General features: G+C 53.9%; 1 protein-coding gene across 13 annotated transcripts in view; it reads right to left on the bottom strand.

Annotated features, from left to right (window-relative positions):
• Positions 1-14,542, bottom strand: part of MYO18A (myosin XVIIIA) — a 94,802-nt gene that overhangs the window by 60,237 nt on the left and 20,023 nt on the right. Inside the window, exon 1 of one of the 13 annotated variants that reach the window (XM_044248269.1) lies at positions 1,775-1,835. The exons of the other annotated variants lie outside the window; for them this stretch is intronic. Within the exon in view, the coding sequence (XP_044104204.1) occupies positions 1,775-1,780 (6 nt within the window). The 5' untranslated portion in view covers positions 1,781-1,835. Of the gene's footprint in view, positions 1-1,774; positions 1,836-14,542 lie in introns of those variants that run through there. 13 annotated transcript variants of the gene reach the window in all.

Here is a 14,542-nt window from a genome sequence, read left to right as displayed (position 1 = left end):
AAAGAACTGCAGTAACAGCTAACCTTTGCTGAGCCTGTCCTAACTGTCAGGCACCGCGCTGTGTCCTCTGCATGGATGATCTCATCCAATCCCCACAACAATCCTCTGAAGGACATACTACTCTGATTCCCACTTTACAAATGAGCAAAAGGGATCAGAAATGACCTGGCCGAGGTCACAGAGCAGCAAGTGGCGGATCAGAACTTACACCCAGGCCTGTCCTCCAGTAAGAACCTCCTGGGCTCACTGGAAGGGGTGGAAGCAGGCCCTGCCCCCGCCTCCCTTGGTCCACCTGCACTGCCGAACTTCCATGATGTCATCGGCCAGAATAACAGCTTGGAGAGAAAGAAAGCAAGGGCTTCCAGAGATGACCTGCTCTTCCACCATGACCCGAATAGGCTTTGCACAGAGCTCTGTCTGCAGGGAGTGGCCTGAAGGCCATGCTGCCAGCCAGAGGAGGACGGGGACGAGAGCTTGGCAGGGCTGCCTGGCCCCTTCAGTCCAGCCTCCAGGGAGAGCCCTCCCCCAGCATGGGGCGGAAGAGAAAGCAGCCGAGAGCCCGCCTTCACCGAGAACCAGGCTGGCCTGGAGGAAGCAGGTGCACTGGAATGGCTTCCTGCTGCCACTGCACTTGCAGACAGGCCCAGGGTTCCTCCTCCAACGGCTGGACCTGCTGGAGGCCTCCCTCCCTCCCCTGGGGACCCTCACTGCCTGTCTGCCAGGCCCTTTGCCATCTGCCTCACCATCACCATGCATGCCCCCTCAATCTTTGACCTAGTGCTGGTGGCCCCGGGGCCCCCGATGGGGTGGGGTGGGGAGGGGAGAAGGCCTGACCAGGAAACACCCAACTTGTGGGGTGAGGCATCTCCCTGGCCCCACCCCCAGCTACACCCCCACACACCTCAGCACTGGTGCCAGTTCTGTGGCTGGGACCAGGCACGGGGAGAGACGAATGCTCATCTTAGGCATGTCTCAGGCTTTCCGTAGACCTCTGCTCTGGGCCAGCCCACACACTGCCAACTGCTGACATGACCAAAAACCTGACCCTCAGTGGCTGGGAGGGGTGGCGTGGGGGGAAACGGAACCACGGGGAGGCAGCTATGTCTCTCTCCTCACTTGCTTTTTTAAGGAAGTTACTCCTCTGGAGTAATCTCAGCAGAAAAGTAGATCTACAGACAGGGCATCCCCAAGATGCCATCTGTGCCCCTTCCAAGTGTCGGAGCCGCAGAAATGCAGGAGGCTATGCTGAGTCCCCCCCCTTGACAACCTGAGGGACCACCCCTCTCTACCACCTTTCTCTTGTCTACCAGGAGAATGAAGGGTGGAGGGCCACACTGGCAGGAACACAAAGCAGGAAGAAGACTTCCCAAGGTCCGGGAGGTACTGGGGTCCCAGGCCCCAGAAGAAAATAGCGCCCCAAGGAATGTAGACCTCAAGCGCTAACGGTCTGTGGGGAAGGTGTGTCACAGCCCGCGGGCAAGCTGATGCGGTCCCAGGACGCCGAGGGTTAGAAAATGGTGCCCCCCGCCCAAACTCCCAAAGTCATGAGTCAGGGCCAGGAGGGCCTTGCCTCTGGTGGTGGGAGGCTGCCTGAGCTTGAAGATTCCCTCCCTACAGAGAAGCTCAGGGAGGGGCCCCAAGTCATTAACCACCCCCCCAACCTCCTTCAGCCACATCTGGGGAAATAACAGAAAGGCCCCTCCTTTCGGAAATGAGGAACCCGCCTGAGGAGCCTGGGACATTTCCGGGGTGGGGGGGTCAGAGGGACACTCACCCGCATGGCCTGGCCTGGAGCAACCAGGAGCAAGGAGTCTCCTCACGGATGCTGCTCCGCTAGCCGCTCAAAATAGCACTGGCCGCAGCCCCGCCCCTGTTCCCCTCCCTCCCCCCCAGGCCCCTCCCCCCCAGCCGAGCTGCCCAACCCTGGCCGCAGCCTGTCCCAGAGAGCGAGTGGCCTCCAGGACTGCGGGGACCAGGTAGGCCAGGATGGAGAGGGTTACACAGTGTGTGTGGAAGGGGAAGAGGAGGCGCTGAGTGTGAGGGCACCGGTGGGGTGGTGGTGGTGGGGCGGTTAGGCGGTGTTGGAGGGTTAGGGGCAAGGGACAGGGAGGGTGGGACTTTCCTCCTGACACACACCCGGGCTCCTGGACAGCTGGGCTGATATGGCCCCTAAAAATAGCAGAGGAATTTGAGACCTGCAGCCCCCGGCCCCACAGGCCAGGATTAAGACAAGCACATGCGCATTCACGCAGGCGCGCTCGCACGCGCGCACACACACACACACACACAAGCACACCATCATGCATGAACACTCAATCACAGCACAGCACTCTTGAGAACACACAAATCATAAGCTCACCCCAGCCATCTAATTACTGCGGCAGAGGCCAAGAAAGCCACTAACGTCACATCCAATCCAGTACATGGGGCCCGCTGCACGCTGTGCCCCATCGGCAGCCACGCAGGCATCCTGGAAAAGTCCGGCAGGAACAGAGACCCGCGCGATCCGTGTGAGGCCTGCTGTGGCTGTTTTACCGGAAATACACTGGGGACATGCACGGAATCAACGGCTTTCTCCCTGCACATCCCCCTCACCCTCACGGCCGGAGACTGCGCAGGCACAGAGGAGGGTGTGCTGGGTGGGTCTTGGCCCTGCGGAGGAAATCGTGGGTGTCTGGCCAATGAGCAAGGGCTGCCGGTGAAAAGCCAGCGCTCCGTATCAAGGGAAAGCCTGGCCCTGCTCTCTGGGTAGGACCATTGGATGCCCAGACCAGGGCGGGGGGCCAACCCCATCCCCACATCCACCCCTGCCCCAGGTCGCAAGAGGATGAAATGGGAGCTAGGGGCAGATGGGAAGGAGCCAAAAGACAGGCGTTTTGAGGCTGTCTCAGAAGCTGTTAGCTCTGGAGAAAAAAGGAAGCTGGTCTGTCTTTTCCTCTCCAGGAAAAAAAAAAAAAAAGGGTGGGGTGGGGTGGGGAGGAGGAAAGGCCTGGAACAGAGCTGTCACCTAACCAGTGTCCAACAAAGCGGGGCTGGATACCCCCAGGCCTGCCACCCCGGCCAGTCTTGTGAGCCCACTGGGTCCTGTAAACAGCACGACTTTCTCTGAGCAAAGGCTGGTAAGCACGGCCTAAGAGGACCAAAGCCCAGCGAAGCACCGCCCCCACCCCCCACCATACACTGGCCACAGGTGGCCATGAGGACATGGGGCTCCTGCCTCTGCTTTCCAGGGACTGCTGTGTCTCCCCAGGGAGATCTTCCGGGCCTTCCAGGGCATGTGCTGTGCTGGAGATCATCACATCCCCAGGGCTTTCCTGACACAATGGTGCCAACCTTGGCGGCAGACTGAAATCCCCCAGGGGACTCAAACAGACGGATGCCTGAATCACCCCCTTCCCCCTGGTCTCTGATTTAATTGGTCTGGGAGGGAAGTCTGGGCACTAGGATTTGTAAGAGCTCCCCCCAGATGATTCTTAGAGGTAGGCAAGGCTGACCACCGCTCAATTTGAAGGCAGCATAACACCTGGTGCGAAGTATCCCTTTGCTGGAATGCCTGGATGGCTCAGTGGGTGAAGTGTCTGCCTTTGGCTCAGGTCATGATCCCAGGGTCCTGGGATCGAGTCTCGCATCGGGCTTTCTACTCAGCGGGGAGCCTGCTTCACCCTCTCTCTCTGCTTGTGCGTGCTCTCTCTGACAAAGAAATTTTTTTTTAAAGATTATTTATTTATTTATTTGACAGAGAGAGATCACAAGCAGGCAGAGAGCCAGGCAGAGAGAGAGGAGGAAGCAGGCTCCCTGCTGAGCAGAGAGCCTGATTCGGGGCTCCATCCCAGGATCCTGGGACCATGACCCGAGCCAAAGGCAGAGGCCTTAACCCACTGAGCCACTCAGGCGCCCCCCTCTCTCTGACAAATAAATTTTTAAAAAACTTATTTAAAAAAAAAAAAGTGTCCCTTTGTTCAATCACTGAGTGCCTGAGTGAATGACGGAGGGAAGAAAGGAAGGACTTAACTGTGTGATCATGGGCATGTGACTTACACGGCCTTCATCTGCAAAATGAGGTTCTGCCTGCCAGTGACTCTTTGGCATGGTCAGTATATGACCGGTAAAATCTCAGTGAGTGAAAGGATTTGGTTCTCAAAGTGTGGTCCCCGGACTGGCAACCCCTCCTCCACTCCAGACTTACTGATTCAGAAACTCTGGATATGGAGCCCAGCTCCTGTGCTTTAGCCAGCACTCCTGGTGAGTCTGAGAACCACTTAAAGGAATTAGTCATGGTGCACCGTGGTCAACAGGGAGACTTCCAGGTCCAGCCAGCCTGGTTCAGTCGTGGCTTGTTCTCATGGTAAGCTACACAGTTGAAGCCTGTGGTGTGATTTCTTCACTTCTACGAGGGGGGCAATGATAGTACTACCACCTAGGGTTCCTGCAGGCATTAAATGAATTAGTGCTTGCTCTAGGAACAGTGTCTCACACAGAAGTTTTCAGTGAACTTACTGAAAATGTTTTTCATACTTTTTAACCATTATTATCTATCTGGGATCATTAACAGGGGAGAAAAGAAAAACATCACAGCAAAATTTCCAGGTAACTGAAGACTAGTCCCATGAAGGGACAAAATATTTTCTATTTTGAGTAGTTTTCTAAATTCTGTGACTAATTTATAAATCATAAAAATAGACATTTTATAATTCTAAGTAAAACACTCTGAACCCCTCTCAAACATCTCAAATTTGGAGCTTCCTCTCTCTCTCTTGCTGTCTCTTTTTTTAAAGGTTTTATTTATTTATTTGACACAGAGAGAGAGAGAGACACCAAGACAGGGAACACAAGCAGGAGGAGTGGGAGAGGAAGAAGCAGGCTCCCCACTGAGCAGGGAGCCCAATACGGGACTTGATCCCAGGACCCTGGGATCATGACCTGAGCTGAAGGCAGACCCTTAACGACTGAGTCACCCAGGAGCCCCTGCGCTTCATCTCTTTCTTTTCTTTTTTTTCTTTCTTTGAGAGAGAAAGAGTAAGAGAGAGCATAAGAGGGGAGAAGGTTGAGAGAGAAGCAGACTCCCCATGGAGCTGGAAGCCCAACACAGGGCTCAATCCTGGGACTCTGAAATCATGACCTGAGCCAAAGGCAGACGCTTAACCAACTGAGCCACCGAGGCACCCGAGCTTTGTCTCTTGACCCCACCTCGTTTCCACCCTGTACTGAGGGGCACGTCACCGCCACTGTGAGGACTCCGGACTTCCCAGTCTGGCTCCTGTCCTACCAATGCCCCTGGCCACTCCCAAAGGTCACCAGCCCTGTCCTAGGTACTGTAGCCACCTGCGGCCTTGCTCCACACCCCTTCTGGGAAGGCCAGACGCCCTTTGTGTCCATCTATCTGCTTTTGTCCCCTCCCCGGTCAGGCCATCAGCTGTCACTCCGCCTGTCGCCTGTCGCCTGTCAGCGCAGGTGATCCGGACAGTCTCACTTCCTTCTAATAAGCAGTTTCTGCCAGAGGCTAGGAAACCAGATAACCAAGCCTGATACCACAGAGACCAGAGCAAAGCCAGCAGATTACCAGAGAGCCACTCTCCTGTGAGCAAAGGGCCTGGGTTTTCACCGGCAGACTTGCTGTCCTCTATTTTGCCTGCTTGAGGGCCTTCTAGGCCCACCTTCCATTCAGCAGTGCTCTGGAAGGTGACTTCTGGGTGACCAGGGTGTCACTTGACCCTCAGAGTCTTGTCCTGGATTATTAGTCACCATGTGTGGATCCACTCCTCTTCTATTCAGACTAGATTCTGTTGGTTCTGTCTCTGAGTTGACTCGCATTACTGATGGAGATCTTCTCAAAGCAGCTTCTTCCCTCAGTGACCAGGGCAGGGCCTCTTCATTCAGAGGGGAAACCTGAGGCCCTGGTCACTCACTCAGCTTCACACACAGCCACACACACAGTCATCTGCTGCCCAAGGTCGGTGCAGCCTCAGGGCCAGGCCCGAGTCTTCAGGAAGACCAACCTATGACCCCAGGCAGCCCAGCAGTCACACCAAGCCAGCCCACCCACAGCCCCCTAGACCTGCCTCCTGGCACTTCCCCTTCCCCTTTCTCCCTCCATCTCCCTTTCCCCAGCACACCTTGCTCTAGCTTTCTCAGGCTGATCTTCCCACCGTCCCTACCCTCACCACCACCAGAGCAAATGCCTCTCTCCCTTGCCCACCCCTCCCTATCTGTCAAGGTCCATCTCCGTTGAGTCTTACTCCTTTATGAAGCCTTCCCTGGACCCCAAGGCCTGCTGGGAGACACAGTGCAAAGACCACCCACTCGCTGTCAGGCCCACCTGGGTCTGAATCCCAGCTCAGCAACTTTCTTGGTGTCTGACCTGAGGGAAAGTTACTCAGCTCCTTGGGAGTTTCCACTGGTTTGCCTTATCATGGTCTACCTACTTTATGGGCTTGTGAGAATTTAAAGAGATAGTACACATAAAGCACCTTGGCATTAGGCCTGGCAAATTGTAGGCAGTGATTAAATTATCATCAAAAACCACAGCCCTCACTGTCTATACCTAGACATCACCACATACACACAGTGGTTCTTTTTTATCCTCATTATGGTGCTCTGCTAGACGCAACAGAAGAGGCATAGACACGACATGGGATTAGATTCGAAGGTCACTAAGCACATAGTAGGCGCTCAGTAAGTAGCCACTGGATTTGACTAACTCATCCGAAAGGTACTGTGAGATATACTGGGTGGAACACAACAGGGAAAAAAGGGATATCCGGACAGAGTCACAACTTCAACTACTCTGCTCTCCCATGTCGGTGGTGGTATGGGGTGAGGGAGAGGTCCTTAGTTCTGTGACCCTGGGCCCGGCAGGGTGGTGAAGGAGAGTGGGGTTGGGGGTTGGGGGGCTGACTACACGGCTACATGGGAGGCTCTGAGGAGTGAAGGAAGTCATTCCCGTACTCAACTAGCGGTTTGGTGTCATACCTCAAGGTCAACACTGTGGGGAAGCCCAATGCCTGCTACTTTTTCTGTCTCCTCACATCTAAACTATGAGCTTCTTGAGGCAGGGGTGATATGTTCGTTGTTCACGGTTGTGCCCCCTGTACCCACCTAGCACTGGGCCCTGCTCAGAGACAGTGCTTGACACGTGAGTGAGCGAGCAGTTGAAATAAGGTGAAGCAGATGTAGACCCTGACCTCAGCAAACATGCAGACCAGAAGGAGAGACAACAAATGTACCCAAAGAATTAGAATTTGACTTAGAATAAGCTCTGTGTTCCAAAAGGGGCACTAATAATGTCCTAGGGAGATTCTGAGGCAGATATCTTTTCCTGTTGGGGAACGAGGCAGATAGCTTAGAGGCAGCTTAGGGCTGGGCCATGAAGGATGGAAGGAAGTCTGTCAGGAGGAGACGAGGGAGGAAGGGAATTCCAGGGTAAAGGACTAGAATGACAAAAGGTAAGAAATTGGGAAAGCATGAAACTGGGTGAAGTGTAGGACACAGAGAGGTAAACAATGCGAGACAAAGCTGGAAAGGTCCGTGGGGCCAGATCAAGAAGGCCTGTATACCACAGTGGACAGGTCTGGTTTCAGCTGCCCATGATCCATCCTTCCATCTCCTGCCTAGAGCACCCCAATTTCAACCTACCCCAGCATGTGACTTGAGTTGGGCCCACAGCGTGTCATGTCTCCAGACTACAGGAATTAGTTCATGGAAGGCACATGACCCAATCAGTATTAAGGCCATAGAATGAAACTCTGGGATTATTCTTTCCCCACAAGACCTGAAACCTGTGCTGTGCCATTTGCCCACCACTTGTCTGAGGACCAAGCCGACATGGAAGATGAACTGAGAGACCTAGAAAAGGCCTGGGTCCTAGATAAGGCTGAGCCTATAACCAGTTCTACCCCTGGAATGTTTCAGATGTTTGAGCCTCTGCAGTTCTTCTTGTTAAACCAGGTCAGCTGGGCTCCATCACTTGCAACGGAAAGGGTGGTGCCTGAGGACAAAAATGAGGTAAGCAGCCTCAAGACAAAGCAGGCACATTCTGAGCACTAGCTGTGGGTCTGGGACAGCGCAACTTTTTTTCCTCACAAAATCCTGGGAGGTGAGTGCTGCAAAAGGGGAATAGTTGTTTGGGAAACTGAGGCTTACAGAGGTTAAATAACTTGCCTGCAACCATATGGATAGTGACTGGCAAGGCCTGGGTTAGGACTCTAGTTATTCCGACTCCAAGCCCGGCTCCTTCCACTCTGCCTCCTGCCTAGAAAACAGTGGGAGTCATAGCAGGTTTCTGGAGAGTGAAGGGGCATGATTAAACCTGTGCTTTAGGAATGCTGATCTAACAGAAGGATGCTGGGAAGCAAAGGAGGCTGGAAGCTGAAAGACCACTGGAAGTCAACATTATGGCCAGAGGAAAGATGGGCAGGGGTGGGGGTGGGGTCTGCCCTATTCTGGCAGTGGGAAGAGAAGGTGATGCAAGACAGAGAACTGCTGGCTGTGGGGGAGGCTGGGAAGTGGACGGGGGTGATAGTTGGGAAGAAGATCTAAAGCCTCCAAGGTTTCAAGCTGTCAAGACTTCAAGAGGACAGCCTGAAGCCACTATCCAAAACAGGAATGTCAGATGGAGGCTGACTTCAGAAGGAGATAGCTTGAAAAAGCACTGAGCCTGGCATTCTACCTAACATCTTAAAAGAATACTGCTCTGACCCTATTTGTCTCTCTAGTTCCTCTTTAAATCAAAATTCCTTTAAAAAGGTCTGGAAACAGTCTCCACATACGAACACTTATCGTATAGTGCTTGTATTATTACTAATTTGCAATGTATAAAATGTCATCAGTACAACTCCTTATTTAGGGAAGTTAGGGGGCATGCATTCTTTCCAGGAGGTGGTAAAAAGTGCAAGCCCAGCCTGGGCCCAGACACTCAGGCCCTTGCGGCAGTAGGCGGTCGTGGCCAGTGGGAGCCCTGAACGCGCTTCCTGGCCCCGCCCACCAGTCGACAGACGCAGGGGCGGGGCCAGCTCCCGCACACGCGCAGTGCGCTCGGAGCTACAGGACGCACCCGCCCTGCAGCGCCTCCGGAGCCCGGCAGAGGGCGGCCGCCCCCTTCTCGCCCGCCCGGCTGCCTTAGCCGCGGGATTTCACCTCCGTCCAGGCCACGCCCCCAAGAGGCGTCCCCCGGGAGCTCCAGACCAAGGGGGCTGCCGCGGCAAGATGGCCTCTCGCTTTATCCTGGAAGGGTACGGCGAGAAGGGGCAGCGTTGAGCTCGGCGCTGTCTTTGTTTTAATCGCCGCTCCATCCCCCAAACCGCCCCTGCATATAGTGGGCACTCAATAAATGCTTATTGATGGAATAAAAGGGATGAATGAACGACTACGTGAATAAACATAAGCCTCCGGGGACGCTTTAGTCCTGTGGGCTGGGAGGAGGTCTGGGAGTAGCAGTCTAGGAAAGTCAGGGAGAGAGGGTCGCCCCAGATCTCTGCCTTCACTACCACTGAGGCATAGTGCTCGGCACGCCCCCTGCGCCTGCCTTAGCACACCCAAGGGTTTGCTCACAGGCACAGAGCCCAAGTGGTGACATCTGGGCTCGTCCTCTCTGCTAAGACTAGCAGTCTGTCCCCTCAGAGTGAGATCGTGGCTGCCTGCAGAGACCACTCCAGTAGGCCTGCTGCTCCCCGAGGACTCTCAGCTGCGGGGGATTTCCTCATGGCCCCTGGGGATTTCCAAACTGCCTCTGCTTAGCCAAACTCCCACAAGGCCCAAAGCCAAGGGTGGCTGGTCTTGACAAAATCCTCCAGACCCCTGCCCAAATCCCACCCAGACTTGGTTCACTTCTGAGTCTACCAAATGCACCGCATACACAATATTCCCATCCCCAACCCCCTCTGGCAGACATGAGAATAAGCATAATGAACTATTGTTCTCTTTTTCACATAAATGACAACTCTTTTCTATTTCCAGAGAAGAAAAAAAGGAAAGCCAGTTTAAGGGTCAGCCACACGAATTGAAATAAAACCTCAGTAAGGTCTTTGTGGGTGTGAGAGCTGGAAATCCATGGTGCTTATTCTCCGAGTCAGGGAGCTGCTTTAGACAAGCCTCAGGTTCCTCCAAACACTGGGCACTCAGTACATGTTTGAGGATCTGTGTGTTCACCTCTGGAGGCTCTGGTTGGGCCTATTTCTAGAACCCTTTCAGGTGAAAATAAATCGCAAACTCAGCCTCCATTGAAGTAGGAAGGATGAAGCCAAAGCTTCTCCTTTTCCTACGAGCCTACCACCTCCACATTAACAGCCTTGGCCAAATCCACTGGGGCATGTGAGCACCTGTGTGTTACAAGGCTGGGCAGAAAACATGCTTGGCAAGGTGGGGAAACACTGCCCCAGATGTGGTGGCGCATGGCCAGGGACCTGTTGGCCCTGGGGCATCAGGATTCCAGAGTTAGTGAAGTGTAGAAATTGCCAGAGAGGAGGAGGCTTCCTTCCTGAGAGGAAGGGAAAATGACACCAACCCCAGCCTCACCAGGGGCACTCCAAGAGGACAGAATCCTTCAAGAACATCCCACCATTTTTTTTCTGGGAGCTATCTGGAGTTGCACTGTTCAATGCAGCAGGCAATAGCCATGTCTGGCTACTTAAATTTAAGTTTAATCGAAATAATGGGCATACTTTGGATTAAATTAAAACAAATTAAAAAAATAAGATTCAGTTCCTCAGTCATGCCAGCCACATGTCAAGTGCTCAGTAGCCACATATGGCTAATGGCTACCAAGTTGGAAAGGAGAGACTATGGAACATTTCCGTCTTGGCAGAACGTCCTACTGGACAGCTCTGATCCAGAGAGTCCTCTTTTCAGTGGGCCCTGGTCAGCCTTGCCAAAGACTCCCTCAGGTGTTGCCCTTGGCCCTTGCTGTTCTCTCCCACCCCCTGCCCCGGAGTGTGCTGAGGCTCCTGTCTCCTTGTGCCTTGCCTTGACCCCTAAGGCCTCAGAAAGACCTGGGGGAGGGGGACACCATTGAGCCACAGTTGAACAACTAGCCAGGGAGCAGAAGCCAGATGCAGAGGGGCTGAAAAGGCAAAGCTGAATGGAAGCCAGCCCCCACTCCAAGGCATCCCAGGCCTGGGAGAAAGCCCCTTAGTGCCACACAATTGTTCCTTGTTTCTGCAGCATCTCTGGACCAGGCATGGGTAAGACATCTGGAATGTAGTGGCCTGAGGGCTTCCCCACACCACGGGCTGCCGGACTCATCTGATGTTAGGGCTCCCAGAGAGAGACGTCCCAGCAGAACCCTGAACTGTCAAGGGCAAATAAGGCCAATAAAGCCTTATTCTGAGCAGCATGCCAGGAGTTCTGCCCATGGGGCAAATGGGGACTGCAACTGGCCGCGTCCCTGTGTCACTCGCTAGATGAACCAAATGAGGAAGAGGGGGAGGAGGGCATGGTGGAGCAAGGACTTCAGGGCACACTCGCCATGCTAGAGAGGCTGAAACAAGCTTCCCCAGCCCAGGATCCACGAAGGAATAAGCGAACAGAAAGTACACAGATCTGACAGCTACTAGTTTCTGCTGGGTGCTTCATATGAAAGGTTTTGTCACAGGACTTAGAAAATCCAAGTGGGAGTGTCCGGGCAAGCTCATATGTAAAGCAGAGAACAGGCCCAGTGTTCTGGCTTCAGCTCCTGCTTAGCCCTAATCCAGAAGCAAGACAGGCATGAAGAAACAAAAGACATTGTAGAGAGACCACGAAAAAGTAGTGTCTTTTCCACTGGAAAACAAGTAGGTAGAAAGAAGTCAGGAACCCGGGGGCACCTGGGTGGCTCAGTGGGTTAAGCCGCTGCCTTTGGCTCAGGTCATGATCTCAGGGTCCTGGGATCGAGTCCCGCATCGGGCTCTCTGCTCAGCAGGGAGCCTGCTTCCTCCTCTCTCTCTGCCTGCCTCTCTGCCTACTTGTGATCTCTCTCTGTCAAATAAATAAATAAAAAATCTTAAAAAAAAAAAAAAAAGAAGTCAGGAACCCGAATGGAGGGAGTCATCGGAAAAGGAGCACAATTTTAAAGATGCATCGAACTACAGACTAGTCTGGACAAACTCCTGAGGCCATCATGCGGCCCTCAGTAAACATGGGGACCAACCTGGGTCTTATTTCCCTGTCTTTACCCAGAGGGCCCTTTGGGGAAAAGTATCATTCCAGGGACAAGAGTAAAGTGTCCTGCACTGCCCCCTAACCCGCCCCCCCACCAGCAGCAGAGCTGAGTCATTAGCAGGCCTGTGGCATTCCTGGGCAGATGGCCCATCAAGTTCTCCCAGCACCAAGTACCTCCCAGCACCTTACAGACAGATTAACGATAAGGGTAATGCCATTCTAAGTGATTCGCGGGTATTGATTCATTTAATCCTTAAAACCACCTTATAAGAAAGTATTATTATTTTACGATGAGGAAAGGTAAACACAGAGAAATTAAATTATTTGCCCAAGGCCACACAGCTAAGAAGCAGCAGAGTCAGGATTTGAACCCAGGAGTCCAGCTCCGGCATCCATGTTGTACCCAATACACCCCAATGTACTAATAACACCATCATCTGCATTATTCCGAATTGTGGGCCTTTTCCCCTGTGCTGCCTGCCTCCTCCTCCTCCTCCCTGAATGAGCTGAAATCAGTTCCTACAGCCAAAACCAGCCCTTCCATCCAACTTCATATTTGCCAAGCATCTGTTTCTATAGCAACAATAAAATCTACAGCTTGGGGATTTTCAAAGAGAATGAGTAGGGAGGGAGAAGAGGGGACCCTTTATGACATGGGTCCCTCTTTCAAAGGCACAGGAAAGAGACCTGAGAACTGGTGTGTTAAGGTAGATGCAAGGCCGTTGCTGGGAGCCAGAAAACTCTGCCATGCCCTGCCCTGGAGACCACATCCTCTGGTCTGAACAGAGAAGGGGAAGGCCGGTTAGAAGAATTTGAAGCCGGTGGCAGAAATTCTTTGGAAGAGTCTGAGAGAAAAAGACACCTGGCTTAAATTTTGTAGGATAGGGGTGTGTGTGTGTGTGTGTGTGTGCATGTGTGTCCCAAGCCATTTCCAAACTGGGTATCCTGTCCCAGAGCCTGGCTCTGAGCTACAGGTAAAGGCCAGGTAGTGATGGCCAGTGGCAGGGAGCAATAAAGAAACTCTAGAAGAGGTACACAGACAGGTACCTGCATGCCTGTGGGGGTTGGTGGACCTCCTGCCAGAGAGGATTAGAGTACCCTGGGTGGGGTGGTCAGGCAGGTGCCCCTCACCTTCGCCACACCTAGGCCTCATTCTAGCCTGCCACCCCCAACCTCATTTAATAAGAGAACACCCGTCACGGTCCAGAATTCCTGAGGCCAGGATCAGGATCACCGCAGGCCGCCTGTGCAAAGGGGAGCTGGAATGTTTGCTGGTCGCTTGATTCTAGGAAGACAGCTCACAGCAGTCCCCCAGGCTTCCCAGGGGTAGGCCAAGTTTCCCTTCAGCATCTACTGAACTTGCTGCATGGCCAAGAAAAATGGGGACTCGCTCTTACCGGGTACCTGTGCCCTTTAGCTAACCTATGCCCCCTGAAGGGGAAGATCCCAGGCCATGTCAGGCCCAGCACAAGCTGAATCCCCAGTGTCTAAAACCACAGGCTTCCCCAGCCTCGACAGCTTCAAGGATGGCAAGCTAGATGATGCCAGCCACTCGCGGGGGAAACCTTCTACTGTTCTAAGCCAGCTTCTGTAGTGGGCTCCACAACTAGAGCAACCCACGGATGAGAGAGGCGGGGGCCGGAGAGGCAGGACAAGGGCTCCCAGCAGGAAGAACTGACAGGGAGACGGTATCAGACCCTGGAGGGCGCTGCTGGGATCCGCAGACACATTCTCCATGATGAGATGGGGTTGGGCACGAAATGGGGTGTCACAGAGTCATGACCATTTCATGCTGCCTGACAGTGCCGTCACTGCTTGGCCTCCAGCCCATGCCACCCTGGGCTGAGATCGATCCCTCTGCAGATGTCTTCTGTTCTGGGGAAAACACAGGCCTCCTGGTCACAGGGATGGCATCTTCAGCCTTTCTCTTCCACGGAACCCAAAGGGTGACATGGGGCTGGCACTCCCCACGGCCTCTGACATCCAACCTCGACTGCACTGAGGTTCCTTCCTACAGCCCAGAGCCATGCCCCCCACTGCCCACTCCATCTCCTAGCCCTCTTCTGCCCAGAACCAGGGGCAGCCTCCGTCTTACCGCCAGGAAAAGGAGCCTAGGAGGCACCCTGTGAGAGACCCCCCCGCCCTGTGGGTACCCTGTACCCACAGGGCCTGGCAGTGAGAGAAGCTGGGGAGGGAGAGAGGAAGTGAGTCAGCTCCTTGCAGAAATGGGAGTGGAAGGGAGGGGCCAGCGGAACTGAGATCAAGGGGCAAAGGGCACAGAGGCAGGAAAGGGTCACTCAGAGAGGGAACCAGGCCCTGGAGATATGATAAGGGTGACAAACTCTCCAGGGCCACCTCCTGCCCAGGCTGGGTAGCCCCCACAGGCCAGAGAACCTGGGTCTGGCAGCCACAG

This window comes from Neovison vison, chromosome 5 (assembly GCF_020171115.1).
Source record: "Neovison vison isolate M4711 chromosome 5, ASM_NN_V1, whole genome shotgun sequence".
NCBI lineage: Eukaryota > Metazoa > Chordata > Mammalia > Carnivora > Mustelidae > Neogale > Neogale vison.
This window is presented reverse-complemented; position numbering and strand designations above follow the sequence as displayed.